At 42.1% G+C, this 20,867-nt stretch overlaps 1 protein-coding gene across 7 annotated transcripts in view; it reads left to right on the forward strand.

Moving 5' to 3' along the window:
- Positions 1 to 20,867, forward strand: part of CADPS2 (calcium dependent secretion activator 2) — a 707,505-nt gene that overhangs the window by 193,328 nt on the left and 493,310 nt on the right. For all 7 annotated transcript variants that reach the window (XM_056573788.1, XM_056573791.1, XM_056573793.1 and 4 more), the window contains exon 9: positions 10,517 to 10,583. In XM_056573788.1, coding sequence (XP_056429763.1) covers positions 10,517 to 10,583 — 67 coding nt within the window. The remainder of the gene's footprint in view (positions 1 to 10,516; positions 10,584 to 20,867) is intronic.

Genomic DNA, 20,867 nt, shown 5'->3' on the forward strand with positions numbered 1-20,867 from the left:
CCTCAAGCTGTAGCAAAAGTACAACTTCGAGCGTGTACGGTCTGTCAATGCATGCTGGGAGTTGTAGTTTTGCAACAGCTGAGGGTTTGCCCCACTCCCCCCCCCCCCCCCCCCCCCCATGTGAATATACAGGGTACATTCACACGGGCGGGTTTACAGTGAGTTTCCTGCTTCAAGTTTGAGCTGCTGCAAATTTACCGCCGCAGTGCAAACTCCTAGCGGGAAACTCATCGTAAACCCCCGTCTGTGTGAATGTACCCTAAAAAGACTACACTACAGTACACTAACACGTAATAAAGGGTAAAACACTACGTATACACCCCTTTACACTGTCTCCCCCCGCCCAATAATAATGAAAACGTATCGTACAGCAGTGTTTCCAAAACGGAGCCTCCGGCTGACTGTCCAGGCATGCTGGGAGTTTAGCAACACCTATGTCCACCCCTATGCAAATCCCTAATTTAGTCCTCAAATGCTCATGGCGCTCTCTCACTTCGAGCCCTGTTGTATTTCAAGGAAACAGTTTAGGGCCACATATGGGGTATTTCTGTACTTGGGAGCAATTGCACTGCAAATTTTTGGGGGGCTTTTCTCCTTTTACCTCTTATGAAAAGGAAACGTTGGGGTCTACACCAGCCTGTTAGTGTAAAAAAAAAAAAAAATTACACTGACATGCTGGTGTTGCCCCATACCTTTTATTTTCACAAGAGGTAAAAGCAAAAAAAGACCCCCATAATTTGTAACACAATTTCTCCTGAGTACAGAAATACCCCATATGTGGGCGTAAAATGTTCTGCTGGTACACAATAAGGCTCAGGAGTGAGAGTGAGTACCATTTGAGGCCTAAATTGGTGATTTGCACAGGGGTGGCTGATTTTACAGCGGTTCTAACATAAACACAAAAAATAAATACCCACATGTGACACCATTTTGGAAACTACACCCCTCAGAGAACGTAACAAGGGGTATAGTGAGCCTTAACACACCATAGGTGTTTGATTAATTTTTGTTAACGTTGGATGGGAAAATGAAGAAAAAATATTTTATTCACTAAAATGCTGGTGTTACCCTAAATTTTTCATTTTCAGAAGGGCAAATAGGAAAAAAGCCCCCCCAAAATTTGTAACCCCATTTCTTCTGAGTAAGAACATACCCCCACATGTGGATGTAAAGTGCTCTGCTGGGGCACTACAATGCTCAGAAGAGAAGGAGCGCCATTGGGATTTTGGAGAGAAAATTTGTCCGGAATTGAAGGCCACGTGTGTTTACAAAGCCCACATAGTGCCAGAACAATGGACCCCCCCCCCCCCCCCCATGTGACCCCATTTTGGAAATTCACCCCTCACGGAATGTAATAAGGGGTGCAGTGAGCATTTATGCCCCACAGGTGTCTAACAGATTTTTGGAACAGTGGTCCGTGAAAATGTAAAATGTAACTTTTCATTTGCACAGCCCACTGTTCCAAAGATCTGTCAAATGCCAGTGGGGGTGTAAATGCTCACTGGACCCCTTATTACATTTTGCGAGGAGTGTAGCTTCCAAAATGGGGTCACATGTTGGGGGGTTCTGCTGTTCTGGCATCACGGGGGGCTTTGTAAACGCACATGGCCACTGACCTCCATTCCAAACAAATTCTCTCTCCAGGGTCAGAAATAAAAGAAAACCAATATGGATTAATAAAATCTTTAAGGGGGCAATAAATGACAAAAATAAAGCATTTAAACTACTAAAAGAGGATGGCAGTGAAGAAGCATTAAAAAGCTATAGATAAAAATGTAAAATATGTAAAAAACAGATAAAAGCCGCAAAAAAAGACAAAGACTCATGGCCAAAAAGAGAGAAAAACTAACCCCAAAATTTTCTTTAACTATATAAATAGCAATAAAGGTCAAAAATGAAAGTGTAGGCCCTTTAAAAAACGATAAAGAAGAAATTATAAACGGGGATCAGGAAAAAGCTGATATATTAAAAAATTCTTCTCCACTGTATTCGCTGAGGAAAATTAAATGCCAGGGGAAATACAGAGATAAGGTAAGCTCCCAGTACAGGTCACCTGTCTAACACAGGAAGAAGTACAGTGCTGCCTACAAAAAATCAAAATAGACAAATCGCCAGGTCCAGATGGCATTCACCCCTGTGTTCTAAAGGAATTAAGTAATGTTATAGACAGACCCCCATTTTTAATGTTCAGGGACTCTATAGTAACAGGGACTGTTCCCCAGGACTGGCGCATGGCAAATGTAGTGCCAATGTTTAAAAAGGGGTCAAAAGGTCACCCCGGGAATTATAGGCCTGTTAGTTTAACCTCCATTGTATGTAAATTGTTTGAGGTTTTCTAAGAGATTTTGGAGTATCTTGATAAAAATAAATGTATGACTCCATATCAGCATGGCTTTATGAGGGATCAGTCCTGTCAAACCTGATCAGCTTTTATGAGGAGGTGAGCTCCTGACTGGACCAGGGGGAATAGCTGGATGTCTCATATCTGGATTTTTCCAAAGCATTTGATACGGTGCCACATAAACGGTTGGTGCATAAAATGAGAAGGATTGGGCTGGGGGAAAATGTGTGGAAGGGGGTAAGTAACTGGCTCAGTGATAGGAAACAGAGGGTGGTTATTAATGGTACTTATTCTGATTGGGTGGCTGTTACTATTGGGGTACCACAGGGGTCAGTCTTGGGTCCTGTCCTATTTAATATATTCATTAATGTCCTTGTAAAGGGGTTGAATAGTAAAGTAGCAATCTTTGCAGATGATACTAAACTCTGTAAAGCGGTAAACACTATAGAGGACAGTGCACTGTTACAAATGGATCTGGATAGGTTGGAGGTTTGGGCTGGGAAGTGGCAGATGAGGTTCAACACTGATGAATGTAAGGTAATGCACATGGGGAGGAAAAATCCAGGCAGGGATTATGTATTAAATGGGAGCACACTTGGGACGACTGACGTGGAATAGGACTTGGGAGTCTTAGTTAACAGTAAATTTAGCTGTAGTTACCACTGTCATGCATGCTGCTGCCAAGGCAAATAAAATCATGGGGTGCATCAATAGGGGCATAGATACCCAAGACAAGGAAATACTTGTACAGCTGTACAAATCACTAGTCAGACTACACGTAGAATACTGTGTACAGTACTGGGCACCAGTGTACAAGAAAGATATAGTGGAGCTAGAGAGGGTTCAAAGACGGGCAACCAGGGTAATACGGGGAATGGGAGGACTACAGTACCCAAAAAGATTATCAGAATTAGGGTTGTTTAGTTTAGAAAAAAGAAGGCTTAGGGAGACCTAATAACTATGTATAAATATATCAGGGGGGCAGTACAGAGATCTTTCACATGATCTATTTATACCCAGGACTGTATCTATAACAAGGGGGCATGCTCTACGTTTAGAGTTAAGAATATTTCTACACCAGCACAGACGGGGGTTCTTTACTGTAAGAGCAGTGAGACTGTGGAATTCTCTCCCTGAGGAGGTGGTCGTGGAATTCTCTCCCGGAGGAGGTGGTCTTGGTGAACTCTGTAAAAGAATTTAAAAGAGGTCTGGATGCATTTTTTGGAGAATAATAACATCGCTGGTTATGTATATTAGATTCATAGGGACAGAACATTGATCCAGGGATTTATTCTGACTGCCATATTTGGAGTCAGGAAGGAATTTTTACCTCTAGTATGAGCTTTTTTTTTGCCTTCCTCTGGATCAACTCAGTAGGGACTCATTAGGGATATAGGTTGAACTTGATGGACTCTGGTCTTTTTTTCAACCTTATGAACTATGTTACTAAAAGCTCAATGGCTCTCCTCCTCTTCTGAGCGTTGTAGTGCGCCAGCAGAGCACTTGATGTCCACACATGGGGTTACAAACTTTGGGGGGCATTTTCTCCTATTACCCCTTGAAAAAATGTAAAATTTGGGAAAAACCAGCATTTTAGTGAGCCTTTTTTTTTTTTCATTTACCCACCGACTTTAACAAAAGTCGTCAAACACCTGTGGGGTGTTAAGGCTCACTGTACCCCTTGTTACGTTCCTTGAGGGGTGTCGTTTCCAAAATAGTAGGCCCTTTTTTTTATGCTTTTCTGGCACCATAGGGGCTTCCTAAATGCGACATGCCCCCAAAAAAACTATTTCAGCTAAATTTGCTTTCCAAAAGCTAAATGTGACTCCTCTTCTGAGTATTGTAGTTTGCCCGCAGAGCATTTTAGGTCCTAACATGGGGTATTTCCATACTCGGAAGAGAAGGGGTTACAAATTTTGTGGGGCATTTTCTCTTATTACCCTTTGTAAAAATTGTAAATTTGGGGTAAAAAACTGCACTTAAGTGAAAATATTTTTTTTTTAATTTACACATCCGAATTTAACGAAATGTCGTTGAACACCTGTGGGGTGTTAAGGCTCACTGTACCCCTTGTTATGTGCCTTGAGGGGTGTAGTTTCCAAAATAGTATGCCTTGTGTTTTTTTTTTTTTTTGCTATTCTGGCACCATAAGGGTTTCCTAAATGTGACATGCCCCTCAAAAACCATTTTTAGAAAAACTCACTCTTCAAAATCCCATTGTCGCTCTTTCCCTTCTGAGCCCTCTACTGCGCTTGCCGAGCACTTACTCAAGAGAAATTGGGTTACAAATTTTGTGGGGCTTTTACTCCTATTACCCCTTGTAAAAATTCAAAAACAGGGTCTACAAGAACATTCCTGTGAAACACCTAAAGGGTTAACAAACTTTCTGAATGTCATTTTGAATACTTTGAGGGATGCAGTTTTTATAATGGGGTCATTTTTTGGGGTATTTCTTATATGAAGGCCCTTCAAATCCACTTCAAAACTGAACTGGTCCCTGAAAAATTCTGAATTTGAAAATTTGGTGAAAAATTCTAAAATTGCTGCTGGACTTTGAAACCCTTTGATGTCTTCCAAAAGTAAATACATGTCAACTTTATGATGCCAACATTAAGTAGACATATTGTATATTTGTATATACATTATATATATATATATATACATGTATATATTTTTGAATCAATATATAATTTATTTGGAATGTCTATTTTCCTTACAAGCAGAGAGCTTCAAAGTTAGAGGATGGAACAACTGTAAGTACTTTCTTATTATTTATTTATTTTTTCAAATTTGCCGCTCTCCCGCCAGCGCTGCACGAAGAAGCTACTTACAGTTGTCCCATCCTCTATCTCCTGCTGCCCATCACACTTGAGTGGCGCAGTCTGCAATCTAACAGTTGCCAAGCGGCGCAGTCCGCAATTATAACCAGGTAAGCGGCACAGTCTGCAGTATACCTAATCGAACGAAGTATTCCGCACTCACTGTGCACTAAGTCTCGCACGTACCGGCAGAAAGACTTCAGTGTGATCCTGGCAGTGGGGAAGTGAGGTACGGCACACCAGCCACCACAAATCCACCAGCGAGTGGGTAAGATCTTATCTAACTACCATATTTATCGGCGTATAACATAATTTTTAGCCTAAAGTCTAACTGCGTGTTATACGCCGATAAGCTGCTGCAGTTCAATGATTTAAAGCGGGCGCTTTAAATCAATGAACTACAGTGGCTTTTGCAGGTCCAGAGACCAGCCATCGCTGCCCGATTCTCTGCCCCTGCCTATCCTGGGGTCCAGAGACTGCCGCTGCCGCTACCCCATTGCCTCGCCCATCCCCGGTTTTATAATTACCTGTTCCCGGGGTCGGGTCCGCGCTGCTTCTGGCTCCAGCGTCTCCTGCGTCATTGCGCAGCGCAATGACGAGTGACGTCTTCAACGCGACATCACCTCCGGTGGCCCGGCGCACAGTGACAACTAAGGAAGCCTCTGGAGCTAGAATCAGCGTGGACCCGACCCCGGGAACAGGTAATTATAAAACCGGGGATGGGGGGTGGTAATGGGGCAGCGGCGCCGGCAGTCTCTGGATAGCCAGGGGGAGAGCAGCGGTGGCAGCAGGACTCTAGACCCCAGGAAAGGCAGGGGGAGCGACAGCCTCTCTCCCCCTGCCTTTCCTGGGGGCTTCTGCGGGGTCAGAAACAGTCTATCATTGTATACACATGCACACACACGCACCCTCATTTTACCAAGGATATTTGAGTAAAAAACTTTTTTTACCCAAATATACTTGGAAAAATGAGGGTGCTTGTTTTAGGCCGGTGCGTGGTATACCCCGATAAATATGGTACTTATACGGGCACAACTGCAATATAATCTGGAGAAGATTGCTACGGGCATTAACTTACTATACCACAACTGAGAATTTACAGGGTTGCTGTCATTTGGATGTACATCAGTAAAGAATGCTGAACACGGTTACTGGTTTAAGGAACTTTTGAACTGTATGACTGCAACCTTGTAACTACAATTAAGGATATACCATTTCCAAGCCATATATTAGACTTTATGGGTGGACTACAGATCCCAGTTTGCTATTAAGGACTTTTTTTTTTATTTTTTACAAATAGCAATATTACAGACAGCAATTAATAGGTCTTTATATATATATATATATATATATATATATATATATATATATATATATGTTTAGAATATTTTATACTATTTTTATATTTATAATTTATATCCTGTGATTACACTACCTAATTTTAATTGTTAATATTGCTTTATAATAAACGGTTATTTAATATTCATCCAGACACATATATTTGTCTGTATACTTGACCTTGATATCCATATACCCTTGAGCACCAAAAATCTTTTATCACAGATTTTTAAATTACTTCTATTAAAAAATCTTAATCCTTCCAGTACTTATCTACTGCTGTGTGCTCCTGAGGACGTTGTTTTTCTTTCTGGAATTCTTTTCAGCCTGACCACAGTAGTCTCTGCGTACACCTCTATCTGTGTCAGGAACTGTCCAGAATACAACCAAATCACGATAGAAAACCTCTCATGCTCTGGACAGTTCCTGACATGGACAGAGGTGTCAGCAGAGAGCACTTGTGGTCAGACAGAAGCAAAATTCAAAAAGAAAAGAACTTCCTCTGTCGTATACAGCAGCTGATAAGTACTGGAAGGATTAAGATTTTTTCCATAGAAGTAATATACTAATCTGTTTTAACTTTCTGGCGCCAGTTGATTTAAAAGAAAATGTTTTCAATGTTTGGTTGCAGTTATTGTCGCTAAAAAGTGGCACAACCAGATGTTAGGTTTAAAAGGGCAATTACTATTTCACATTGATGATATGTAGTTGTTGTCTTACTTTTTGCATAAAATAAAACTGCAAATTGTGTTCATTGTCTTTACAAATTTACAACATTTTATTTGGTAGTCTAAAATGATAATGGCTAGGGACCTAGTTCATTTTGACATGGTTTCAGTACTGTGGTATTTGTTGGAAATTCTGTCTCTACTGCATAGTAATTAAAAAGGAAATTTTGTTCCTATGGGATGAATATTGGATTTGTCATAAATTATTTTAAGGCTCTCCTATTACTCTGTGCGATGTTTAGGGAAATACCCCTTTCCCTGTTGTTTCCTTTGACTGTCTTGTCTTTTTTCTCTCGTTCATTGTTGATGTTACCATTATAACATTTTTTAGGGAGATTTGTCAAAACCTGAAACCTGTGCAAAGGAAAAGTTGCCCATAGCAACCAGTCAGATTGCTTCTTTTATTTTGCAGAGGCCTTGTTAAAGGGGTACTCCACTTGAAAAAAATATTTAAATCAACTGGTGCCAGAAAGTTAAACATATTTGTAAATTACTTTGTAATCCTTCCAGTACTTATTAGCTGCTGTTTACTCCACAGGAAGTTCTTTTCTTTTTTTAATTTCCTGTCTGCCTGACCACAGTACTCTCTGCTGACACCTCTGTCCATTTTAGGAACTGTCCAGAGTAGGAGAAAATCTCCATAGCAAACCTATCCTGCTTTGGATAGTTCCTGACATGGACAGAGGTGTCGGCAGAGAACACTGTGGTCAGACAGAAAGTAAATTCAAAAAGAAAAGAAATTCCTGTGGATCATATAGCAGCTGATAAGTACTGGAAGGTTTAAGATTTTTTTTAATAGAACTAATTTACAAATATGAGAAGAAGAAAAGTGCAGAAGCCAGCGGTATGATAAACTTCACCTTTTGTTGTATTCCAAGATAAAACTTTGACATGAAAACGTCTCAAATCACAAACGATAAAACCTCCTGGATAAGCAACATGATGTGTTTCAGGTCATGTGACCCTTCATCAGATGCATGATGGGATTGGGAAAGGTAGGTTGTCTTATACCTGGCAAAATGGATCAGGTCTCAGATTTTCAATTTTACAGCATCGAAATTGTTTCACAACCAGAAAGAGGTGGAGACAGAATAAAAGCTCTACACAACAGATACATTTATTGGATATATGCACTACATACGTTCCAGCCACATGTCCTTAAAGGGGTATTCCAGGAAGAAACTTTTTATCAACTGGCTCCAGAAAGTAAAACAGATTTGTAAATTACTTCAATTGAAAAAATCTTAATCCTTTCAGTACTTATGAGCTTCTGAAGTTAAGGTTGTTCTTTTCTGTCTAAGTGCTCTCTTATGACACCTGTCTCGGGAAACACCCAGTTTGGAAGAGGTTTGCTATGGGGATTTGCTTCTAAACTAAGCATTTCCCGAGACAGGTGTCATCAGAGAGGATTTAGACAGAAAAGAACAACCTTAAAGGGGTACTCCGCCCCTAGACATCTTATCCCCTATCCAAAGGATAGGGGATAAGATGTCAGATCGCCGGGGTCCTGCTGCTGGGGACCCCGTTATCATTACTGCACAGAGCGAGATCGCTCTGCACGTAATGACGGGCTATACAGGGGCCAGAGCATCCTTACGTCATGGCTCCGCCCCTCGTGACGTCACGGCCCACCCCTGTCAATACAAGTCTATGGGAAGGTGGTGTGGCGGTCATCACGCACCCTGCCATAGACTTGCATTAAGGGGACGGGCCGTGATGTCATGAGGGGCAGAGCCATGACGTCACTCTGCTCCGGCCCCTGTATCGCCCGTCATTACGCACAGAGCGAACTCGCAATCTCTCCTGCAGCCCCCCCCAAGTAATCGTTGGGAGTGGAGCCAGGACATCACGATACTCTGGCCCCTGTATTGTGACTCATCACGCACGGAGCAAACTTAGCTCCGTGCAGTGATGAATTGGGGCTGCAGGAGAGATTGCGGGGGTCCCCAGCAGCGGGACCCTCGTGATCAGACATATTATCCCCTATCCTTTGGATAGGGGATAAAATGTCTAGGGCGGAGTACCACTTTTAAGGCTCCTCTCAATCTGCATTCTTTGTTTTTTTTTTTTTTACATTTTTATTGTTCTATTCGAAGATCAAGAAAATAAAAATAATGGCAGCACTGACTGATAGCTATGCTGAACAAATATATGTTTGAATCAGGTTGATGAGATTTCTAAAAGTATATATTTCTAACAGATGCCCATTTTGTGTCATGCCTTTGAATTAATTGGCAAGAGTCTATGGCAAGTGCACTCTTATCTGTAACCGAATAATAATAAAAATATGGTGAAAACTGCTGTCAGTGTCCAAAATTCAGTTTTTGTGTTACTAGTACAGGTTTCCTCATGTTATTAGTTAAAGGGGTGCTCCGGTGGAAAACCTATTTATTTTTTTTTTTTTTAATGAACTGATGCCAGATTTGTAAATTACTTCTATTAAAAAATCTTTACCCTTCCAGTACTTTTTAGCAGCTGTATACTACAGAGGAAATGCTTTTCTTTTGGAATTTCTTTTTTTGTCTTGTCCACAGTGCTCTCTGCTGATCCCTCTGTCCGTGTCAGGAACTGTCCAGAGCAGCATAGGTTTGCTATGGAGATTTTCTTCTGCTCTAGACAGATCCTGATACGGGCATCAGGTGTCAGCAGAGAGCACTGTGGACAAGACAAAAAAGAAATTCAAAAAGAAAAGAATTTCCTCTGTAGCATACAGCTAGTAAAAAGGACTGGAAGGGGAAGAGATTTTTTAATAGAAGTAATTTACAAATCTGTTTAACTTTCTGGCACCAGTTAATTAAAAAAAAAAGTTTTCCACTGGAGTACCCCTTTAAGTTCTGCTTTCACCTAGAACTCTGACTTAGAGTCTGGCCACTTTGTTTCAAATAATGGTTTAAAATAATTTAAGAAGCAATATTCACCTCTCTGATCCACCCCTATCATACTGAGGTTTCCAGGATTTCATTGGCCTCTGTACTTCCTAGTTCTTCTTAACAGTGGGTCACTATTATGGTCATTTTGTGTCTGCAGTGGTCATATGTCCACATTGAAACGAACCAGGAAATATAGAAACTGGCTAGACCCTGGAAGCTTTTCATCGGTGTATAGGTAACGTGAGGATGACTTATTTTATCATTTTAAATCATTCTGACCTGCTTGTAAAACATTTTAGCTAGCCAGATTACCTCTTTAAAAATAAAATGTAAGTTAGTTGTTTAATAACTGATATGTTAGGATTTGTGTGTGTTTATATGATGCATTGTAATTTTATCTGTCTCCTTTGCATTTCCCAGTTACTTGTATGCTGTGGGGCAGAAAGTCTGGAAACGCTGGAAGAAGCGTTACTTTGTCCTTGTACAGGTTTGTATATCCTATATGATGTTTAAAACTGGTATTTCAATTAAACAACAAAATAAAAACAATGTTGAAATAAGGAGGTCATCGGAGGATACAAAATTATATAAAAAAAATGTTTTTCAATCTGAACACATGCCTCTTTTTAAAAAGTTCTATGACATTTAACTAGGTTTTAATAATAGGGTTAAAATGTAAAAACCTACATTACACTTACCCTAGTAATTATACAGTGTTTCCATACCATTGGTACCAGTGTCCCCATTTTCTAACCATATGAACTGATATGACATCTTTAGAAACTTTCCATCATGTGATTGCAGCGTCATGTCATTGCATATGGATGGTAAACAATCAGGAATAGGTATCTATAATGCAGGGCTTTAACCCCTTCATGACCCAGCTAGTTTTGGCCTTCATGACCAGTCCGTTTTTTCAAATCTGACATGTGTCTCTTTAAGTGGTAAAAAACTTTGAACTGCTTTTACCTGGCAACGTGATTCAGAGATTGTTTTTTCAGTGATAGCCACCATCTTACCGAGCGCGGCGGGATGCCGCGAGTAGTGGCCAGTATCTGCATGACGTACATGTACGTCATAGGTCGGGAAAACCTTCCCGGTCATGACGTACATGTATGTCATGAGTCGGAAAGGGGTTAAATTGATAATCTGGAGTTCAAATGAAAAACATTAAATAAGTCTTTCAGGGATCATTTCACACACAAAGTAACACTAATCCTACATCCTAAATATATAGCAGCAGCCCATGTGAACAAGAGACTTAACCCCTTTAAAGACCATGGACGTGTATACACGTTCAGGGCGGATGCACGTTCCCGAACCAGGACTTTTATATTCGTCCATGGTTCTTGTGGGTGCTGCCCAGTGCACCCACGAGATCGCGGCGGGTACTCAGCTGTAACACACAGCCGGGACCCTGCCGCACTGCCGGGACTGAAGTAAACTTTGGTCCCGGCAGTTTAACCATTACAACCGCAGTCGGAAGTGACCGCGGGCTGTAAGTGTTATGACAGGGAGGGAGCTCCTTCTGTCACCCCTGCAGCACCCCTGATGCATTTGTGAAAAAAGGCAAATTTCGAATTTTTAACACTGACATTGTAATAATTCCTGCCCAAAAACTATGGTGTTAAAATACTCACTGTACTCCCTAGCGAATACCTTGAGGGGTCTAGTTTTTAAAATTGGGCAATTTGGGAGGTTCCTATGTTCTACTACCTTAAAATGTCTGCAAACCTTGCATAGCACATAAAGAAAAGATGTACTTTTCAAATTTTCAAAATTTAAGTTAAATTGTTAGGCTTCTAATTAATTTAAAATGTTAATTAAAAACAAAAAAATGCTGTCAAAATAAAGTAGACATCTGAAAGTATAAGTTTCATAAACTATTTGGTCAGTAAGTATAAATATATGCAACCTATTAGTGTTAAAATAGCAAAAAATCTAAATTTTTTTAAAAATGTCATGATTTTTTGCATTGTAAAAAAAAAACTACAAATGATATCAGCTTACTTTTACTATGTACATGAAGGACGACTTGTGACAAGAAAACAATGTCAGAATTATCGTGATTGGCAAAACGTTACCAGAGTTATTCTCTAATAAAGACAGAGATCCCCGATTTGAAAAAACAGGCCTGGTCTTTCAGGGGCGTACAGGTTTATTTGTGTTGGTCCTTAAGGGGTTAAATTCATTTCATGCATTGCTGATGTCAACACCAGGCTTTCATTTCCGGTATGCTAAAGAGTGATTCTCCACCCTTTTTAGTACATGATATTTTGCTCCTTTACTCCCTAGGTTCTCACTTTTAGTTCCTACGTCTTATGTCCTGATGTTTCGTAGACATCCTTCCATAGCTCCTTGTGTTGACACTGGGCTAGCCTGACCAGCAAGCTGAATTTGGATTTATATAGAAGGGAGCAAAAATAATTATTTTGCACTTAGCCCCTTAAGGACCAAGGACGTACTGGTATGTCCTTGGTCCTGCTCCCGTGATATACATATATACCGTGTAACCCCGCGTCATATCACGGCGGGCGCGGCGTCATAGTGAAGCCGGGACCCGCCGCTAATAGCGCGCAGCGCCGATCGGCTAAAACCGAAAGTGAAAGCTGCCGGTTAACTCAGTGGGCTGTTCGGGATAGCTGCGGCCAAATCGCGGCATCCCAAACAGCTTACAGGACAGCGGGAGGGCCCCTACCTGCCTCCTCGCTGTCCGATCGCTGAATGACTGCTCAGGCATGAGCAGTCATGCGGCAGAATCGTCGATCACTGGTTTCCTATGAGAAACCAGTGATCAATGATGAAGATCAGTGTGTGCAGTGTTATAGGTCCCTATGGGACCTATAACACTGCAAAAAAAAAGTGAATGAATATAATTTAACCCCTCCCCTATTAAAAGTTTGAATCACCCCCCTTTTCCCATAAAAAAAAAAACACAGTGTAAATAAAATAAAAAAAAAAACCATATATGGTATCACCACGTGCGGAAATGTCAGAATTATAAAAATATTTCATTAATTAAACCGCTAGGTCAATGGCGTGCGGGCACAAAAATTCCAAAGTACAAAATAGTGCATTTTTTGTCACTTTTTTATATCATTTAAAAATGATCAATAAGTCCTATCAATGCAAAAATGGTACCATTAAAAACTTCAGATCACGGCGCAAAAAATGAGCCCTCATACTGCCCCATACACGGAAAAATAAAAAAGTTATAGGGGTCAGAAGATGACAATTTTAAACGTATTAATTTTCCTGCATTTAGTTATGATTTTTTCCAGAAGTCCGACAAAATCAAACCTATATAAGTAGGGTATTATTTTAATCGTATGGACCTAGAGAATAAAGATAAGGTGTCATTTTTACCGAAAAATGTACTACGTAGAAACGGAAGCCCCCAAAAGTTACAAAACAGCGTTTTTTTTTTCAATTTTGTTGCACAATTATTTTTTTTTCCGTTTCACCGTAGATTTTTGGGCAAAATGACTGACGTCATTACAAAGTAGAATTGGTGGTGCAAAAAATAAGCAATCATATGGATTTTTAGGTGCAAAATTGAAAGAGTTATGTTTTTTTTAAAGGCAAGGAGCAAAAAACGAAAATGCAAAAACGGAAAAACCCCCGATCCTTAAGGGGTTAAAGGAGTACTCCAGCGCAAAATAACTTATCCGATAGGGGATAAGTTATAGATCGCGCGGGGTCCGAGCGCTGGGGCCCCCCAGGATCTCCTGGACGGGGCCACGGCAGTCTGACGGAAGTGAAGTTTCGTCCCCAGCAGAAAGCCGCGGCAGACACGCCCCCTCCATGTATCTCTATGGGATTTATGGAGGGGGCGTGTCGGCCGCCGCGTCATGCGGGGATGGAACGCCCCCTTTCCTGTATATTGCCGCGGCCCCGTACCGAATATCGCGGGGGTCCCCAGCGCTCGGATCCCCGCGATCTATAACTTATCCCCTATCCTTCGGATAGGGGATAAGTTATTTTGCACTATGGATGTCCTTTAAGGACCACAGGTTTTTTCATTTTTGCACTTTCGTATTTTCTACCTCCCCTTCTAAAAATTACAACACTTTAAAGGAGTACTCCGATGGTAACCTATTAGGGGGGAAATGAAACATAAATCAAAGTTATATAAAATTGTAATGTACTCGCGTTGTCCATGTCGGCTTCTTCCCGGACTTCTCCTCGCTTTTCCGTCTGGCCGGAAGCTGGGTCCTTTGACGCTCGACCGCGTCTTCCTCACGATCCGGCGCCATCTTCGCCCGGTGACTCATCGCTCCCATGAGTCACTGCGGGCTGTGCCAGCCTCCCAGCCCGGAGTCGGCTACTCCCCCAAAGTTAATTTATTCTGCGCATGCGCTGTACTACGCAAATAGCGTAGGGCTAACGCTAGACTCCTATCGCTGCCTACGTTAGCCCTACACTATTAGCGTAGTGCTGCGCCTATGCAGTTCTACGTTAGCCGCGCGCGAGGCTCGTACCCTGACAGGGACGGGGAACAGAGCCGCCCTCGGCATTCTTGTGACACCGCTAGTGGGCACAGGGACCCTGCTAGCGGTGATGGTAGCGCTCGCGGGAGGCATTCTTGTGACACCGCTAGTGGGCACAGGGACCCCGCTAGCGGTGATAGTAGCGCTCGCGGGAGGCATTCTTGTGACACCGCTAGTGGGCACAGGGACCCCGCTAGCGGTGATGGTAGTGATGGGAGGCATTCTTGTGACACCGCTAGTGCAGTGTTTCACAGCTGTTGGCAAACTACAACTCCCAGCATGCTGGGAGTTGTAGTTTTGCGACAGCTGGAGGCACCCTGGTTGGGAAACACTGCGCTAGTGGGCACATGGAAGGAGGAGGAAGGAGGGAAGGAGCTATGGGCGTCACTTTATTATAATTTCCTGGTTGGGGAGAGGAGGGGGAGAGGGCAGCAGCTAACAGGAAGCTGGCGCAGGGAGTCATGGGAAATGTAGTCTTTATGACATGGCTGCTTACTGCTACAGGTGGCAATTACAAGAGAATGGCTGGGCCAAATTTGACAAATGAGGTATCGTTGGAAAGGTCTTTGAAAGAGCTATCAGATTAGTTTTTTTTTTTTTTTTTTTTAAGTACCAGCACTCCGGAGTACTCCTTTAAATTTTGCACCTACGGACCTATACAAGGGCTTGTTTTTTGCACCACCAATAGTACTTTGTAATGACCTCAATCATTTAAGCGTAAAATCTATGGCAAAACCAGAAAAAAATAAAAATTGTGGGGCCATTTTGTAATTTTGGGGGCTTCCGATTCTACGCAGTGCACTTTTCGGTAAAAATGACCCCATATCTTTATTCTGTAGGTCCATACGGTTACAAGGATACCTAATTTATATAGGTTTTATTTTATTTTACAATTATAACTACATGCACCAAAATTAGTATGTTTAAAATTGTCATCTTCTGACCCCTCTAACTTTTTTAATTTTTTCCATATACAGGGATGTATGAGGGATAGTTTTCTCATGCTGTGATCTGAAGTTTTTATCGATACCATTTTTTTTTTTGGGGGGACTTTGGAATTTGTGTACGCCATTGACGGTGCGGTTTCATTAACATTATATTTTTATAGTTCGGACATTTACGCATGGAACGGTAACACATATGTTTATTTTTGTTCACATTTTTTTTTTTTACTTTATACACCTCCTTGTGCCGTTAACCGTGTAGGCTACTCCAGTCCATGCCATACCGGACGGCCCCTAGCTGATTCTTCCAACAGAGGGCCGGCATTAATAGCCGACATGCTAGAATCGCCGCAGCCGCCTATTAACCCTTTAGATCACCGCTGTCAAAGTGATCCACTGCTCCTCCTGTGCTGGTTCCGGCTCTCAAATTGATAAAGCCTTGCAGGACCAAGCTTTATCAATCGAGTGCAGAGCACACAGATCAGTGTAGTTCTGTGGTACTCTATTAATCTGTATGAGGAATCTAATGATTCCTTCTAAAGGTCCCCTAAGGGACTAAAAGAGTGTAAAAAATAAATAAATAAATAAAGGTTAATAAAAATGTTAAAAAAAAACACATTAACCCCTTCCTTATTGAAAGTTTAAATCAACCCACTGATCCCAAATTCCGTATAAAAAGTATATAACCATAATAAAAATAAACATATGTGGTATCACTGCTTATCGCGAACTATAAAAATATAACGTTAATTAATCCACACAGTCAAAAGTCCAAAATTGCGTATTTTAGGTCACGTTATATACCCCCCCCCCCCCAAAAAAAATGTTGGAACCGAAAAAAAGTCCCATCAACACTAAAATGGTACCGATAAAAACTTCAGATCATGGTGCAAAAAATTAGCCCTCACTCATCCCCATACACGGAAAAAAAAAAAAGTTATAGGTGTCAGAAGAGAAAATGTTTAACTTACTAATTTTTGTGCATAACGTTATAATTGTTTAACAGAAGTAAAACAAAAGCAATCCTATATAAGCTGGGTATCATTTTATTCGTATGGACCTACAGAATTAGGATAAGGTGTAATTTTTACAAAAAAAAGTGCTGTGCTTAGAATCGGAAGCTCCCACTGTGGTCCTTAAGCCCTTAACGACAATGGACGTAAATGTACGTCATGGTGACGTGGTACTTAACGCACCATGACGTACATTTACACACAGCTATGATCGCGAGCATCATGCGCGGCAGGTCCCGGCTGCTATCAGCAGCCAGGGACCCGCCGGTAATGGCGGACATCTGCGGCAGTGCGGTACTTTGAATGGATTATCGGATCGCCCACAGCGCTGCCGCGGGGATCTGATCATCCAGCATGGCAGCCGGAGCTCCCCTCACTTGGCTCCGGCTGTCTCCCGGGGTCTTCTGCTCTGGTCTGAGATCAAGGACACCAGAGCAGAAAATCACCTATAATACTGATCAGTGCTATGTCCTATACATAGCACTGAACAGTATTAGCTATCAAATGATAGCTATAAATAGTCTCCTATGGGGACTAATTAAAGTGTAAAAAAAAAAAATATTTTTTAAATAAAGTAAAAAAAATTGAAAAATCCCCTCCCCCAATAAAAAAGTAAAATGTCCGTTTTTCCCATTTTACCCACAAAAGCACGTAAAAAAATATTAAATATCACCGCGTGCGTAAAAGTCTGAACGTACGGTAAACGTAAACGTAAAAAAATAAAAAAAATTCCAAAATGACTGCTTTTTTGTCACATTTTATTCCCAAAAAAGTTAATGAACAATTTATAAAAAGTAAAACCTAAGAAAAAGGGTACTAATAAAAACTACAGATCATGGTGCAAAAAATGAGCCTTCATACCGCCCCATAAACGGAAAAATGAGAAAGTTATAGGTGGTCAAAATAGGGCAATTTCAAACATACTAATTTTGTTAAAATGGTTTGAGATTTTTTTTAAGCGGTACAATTATAGGAAAGCATATAAAATGGGCATCATTTTAATCGTATTGACCCACAGAATAAAGAAAACATGTCATTTTTACCGTAAAGTGTACATAGTGAAAACAAAACCTTCCAAAATGTGCTAAATTGAGTTTTTCTTTTAAATTTTCCCACATAAATAATATTTGTTTGGTTGCACTGTACATTTTATGGTAAAATAAGTGATGTAATTACAAAGTACAATTGATGACGCAAAAAACAAGCCCTCATATGGGTCTGTGGATGGAAATATAAGAGAGTTATGATTTTTAGAAGGTGAGGAGGAAAAAACAAAAATGCAAAAATAAAATTGGTCTGGTCCTTAAGGGGTTAAATGGGAAAAGGGGACTGATTCAAACTTTTGTTACTGAAGGGGTTAAATCACATGAACTTGGGCTATTACATTCCCTTAGATTGCATTCACTGATCAATGCTATGCCATAGCATAGCATTGATCAGTGTTATCGGTGCTCTGCTGCTCCAGCCTGCATGGCACGTTTGAAGCAATAGAACATCGATCGGACGGCCAGGAGGCAGGTAAGGACCCTCCCGCCGTTCTGTTAGCTGTTCGGGACACAGCAATTTCACTGCACTCACTGAGATAACGGCAAATGTTTTCCCCCGTTTTAGATGCCGCAATCAACTTTGATCATGACGTCTAAAGGGATAATACCGGACATCAGCCTGACCGGCGATGTCCGGTATTAACCGAGGGTCCTGGTTGCTGATAACAACCGGCACCCACCAGGTATGAAGCGTGCTTAGCTCCTGAGCGAGCTTCACATAACGGGAGCCGGCTATGGACGTAAATATACAGTTTACAGGAGTTAAGAGTACAATGGCCCTGTTCCCTATGCATTCTAAATAGAAGAAGTTTAGAATGACCAGAATATTTGAGCTGTCCGCCCCACCAATACAATTACCAATTAAGGACATTGCGTTTTCGCACTTTCGTTTTTTCCTCATTACTTTTTAAAAATCATAACTTTTCCAATTTTGCACCTAAAAATCCATATGATGGCTTATTTTTTGTGCCACCAATTCTGCTTTGTAATGACATTGAGTACTTTTACCCAAAAATCTTTACCACATATGTTTATTTTTATTTACAGTTTTTTTTTTTTTTTTATGGGAAAAGGGGGGTGATTCAAACTTTTATTAGGGAAGGGATTAAATGATCTTTATTAACTTTTTTGTTCACTTTTTTTTTTTTTTTTTGCAGTATTATGGCTCCCATAGGGGGCTATAACACTACACACACTCATCTTTTACACAGATCACTGCAAAACCATAGTTTTGCATTGATCAGTGTTATCGGCGGTTGATTGCTCAAGCCTGGATTTCAGGCTTGCAGCAATCAATCGCCGTACAGACACGCAGGAGGCAGGTAAGGCACCCTCCTGCTGTGTCCTAGCTGATCGGGACATTGTGATTTTATTGCGATGTCCTGATCAGCCCAGCTGAGCTGCCTGGATGCTTTTACTTTCACTTTTAGACGCGGCGATCAACTTTGCAAAGGATTACTTAAGTCACTTAAGGACGGAGGGCGTATCCATACCCCCTCGGCATTTCCGATCACTGACGCTCGCCGGGCGGTGATCGGACCGGGATGACTGCTGATATCTATCAGTAGGCATCCCGTGGCAATGCCTAGGGGGGTCCTGAGACCCCCCCATATCGGCGATCGCAGCAAATTGAAGGTCAATTCAGACCTGCGATTTGCCGCGATCCGGGCAAATCGGGTCACTGGTGACCCGATCTCCCGGAAAATAAGACTGAGACCAGCCTAAAGGATAGGAGCGAGGTGGCAGTGTTGCCACCCCTCCTATCCCCTGCCATTGGTCAGTCAGGCTGACCACCAATGGCAGGAGGGGGGGTTAGAGTTCATTTCCCCCGCTCTGCCCACCGATCGGAAGTCGGAACAGAGCGGGGGAACACGGGTGGAGAGGGGGGGGGGCATGGCCCGGCTTACCCGGACCTTCGGACGCGGCATCGGCGGCATCAGGAACCAGCGGCGCAAGCAGGAGGATTGGCGGCCGGAAAGTGCGGCGCAGAAGGCTGCAGTGAAGATCGCGATAAGTGATCTTCACTGTGGCCTCCTAAAAGCTGCAAAACTACAACTCCCATCATGCCCACACAGCCAAAAGCTTTCTGGGCATGCTGGGAGTTGTAGTTTTGCAACATCTGGAGGGTCACAGTTTGGAGACCATTGTGTAGTGGTCTCTAAACTGTGGTCCTCCAGATGTTGCAAAACTACAACTTTCAGCATGCCCAGACAGTCAGGGATGCTGGGCGTGTAGTTCTGCAATATCTGGCCCTTCAGATGTTGCAGAATTACAACTCCCAGCATGCCTGGACAGTCTGGGCATGCTTGTAGTTGTAGTTTTGCAACATCTGGAGGGCTACAGTTTGGAGGCCACTGTTCTTCCCCAGTTGTTGCATAACTACAACTCCTAGCATGCCCAGACTGTCCAGGCATGCTGGGAATTGTAGTTCTGCAACATCTGAAGGGCCAGATATTGCAGAACTACACGCCCAGCATCCCTGACTGTACGAGCATGCTGGGAATTGTAGTTTTGCAACAGCTGTAGGCACACTGGTTGGGAAACACTGAGCTAGAGTCTGTTTCCTAACTCAGTGATTCCAACCCATGTGCCTCCAGCTGTTGCAAAACTAAAACTCCCAGAGTGCACTGACAGACCGTACATGCTGGGAGTGGTAGTCTTGCAACAGCTGGAGGCACATAGGTTGGAATCACTGAGCTAGAGTCTGTTTTCTAACTCACTGCTTCCCCACCAGTGTGCCTACAGCTGTTGTAAAACTACAACTCCCAGCATGTACGGTCTGTCAGTGCATTCTGGGAGTTATCATTTTGCCACAGCTGAAGGTTTGAGGCGCCCCCCATGTGAATGTACAGGGTACATTCACGTGGGCGGGTTTACAGTGGGTTTCCTTCAACTCCCAGTGTTGCCGGACAGCCATAGACTGTCCTGGCAGGCTTGGAGTCTTGCAACAGCTGGAGGCACCCTGTGGGAGACACTGCTGTAGGGTTTTGGTGGAGTCAAGCCCCATCCTTGTAACCGGGTCCACCCCTATTGCAACTTCCTTATTCAGGCCTCAAATGCGCATGGCGCTCTCTCACTTCAGAGCCCTGTCGTATTTCAAGGCAACAGTTTAGGGCCACATATGGGGTATCTCCGTACTCGGGAGAAATTGCGTTACAAATTTTGGGGGGATTTTTCTCCCATTACCCTTTTGTAGAAATGGTAAATTTGGGGAAAAAACCTGCACTGTAGTGAAAAAATTTTTTTTCATTTACACATCCGAATTTAACGAAAAGTCG

This window comes from Hyla sarda, chromosome 4, assembly GCF_029499605.1.
Source record: "Hyla sarda isolate aHylSar1 chromosome 4, aHylSar1.hap1, whole genome shotgun sequence".
Taxonomy (NCBI): domain Eukaryota; kingdom Metazoa; phylum Chordata; class Amphibia; order Anura; family Hylidae; genus Hyla; species Hyla sarda.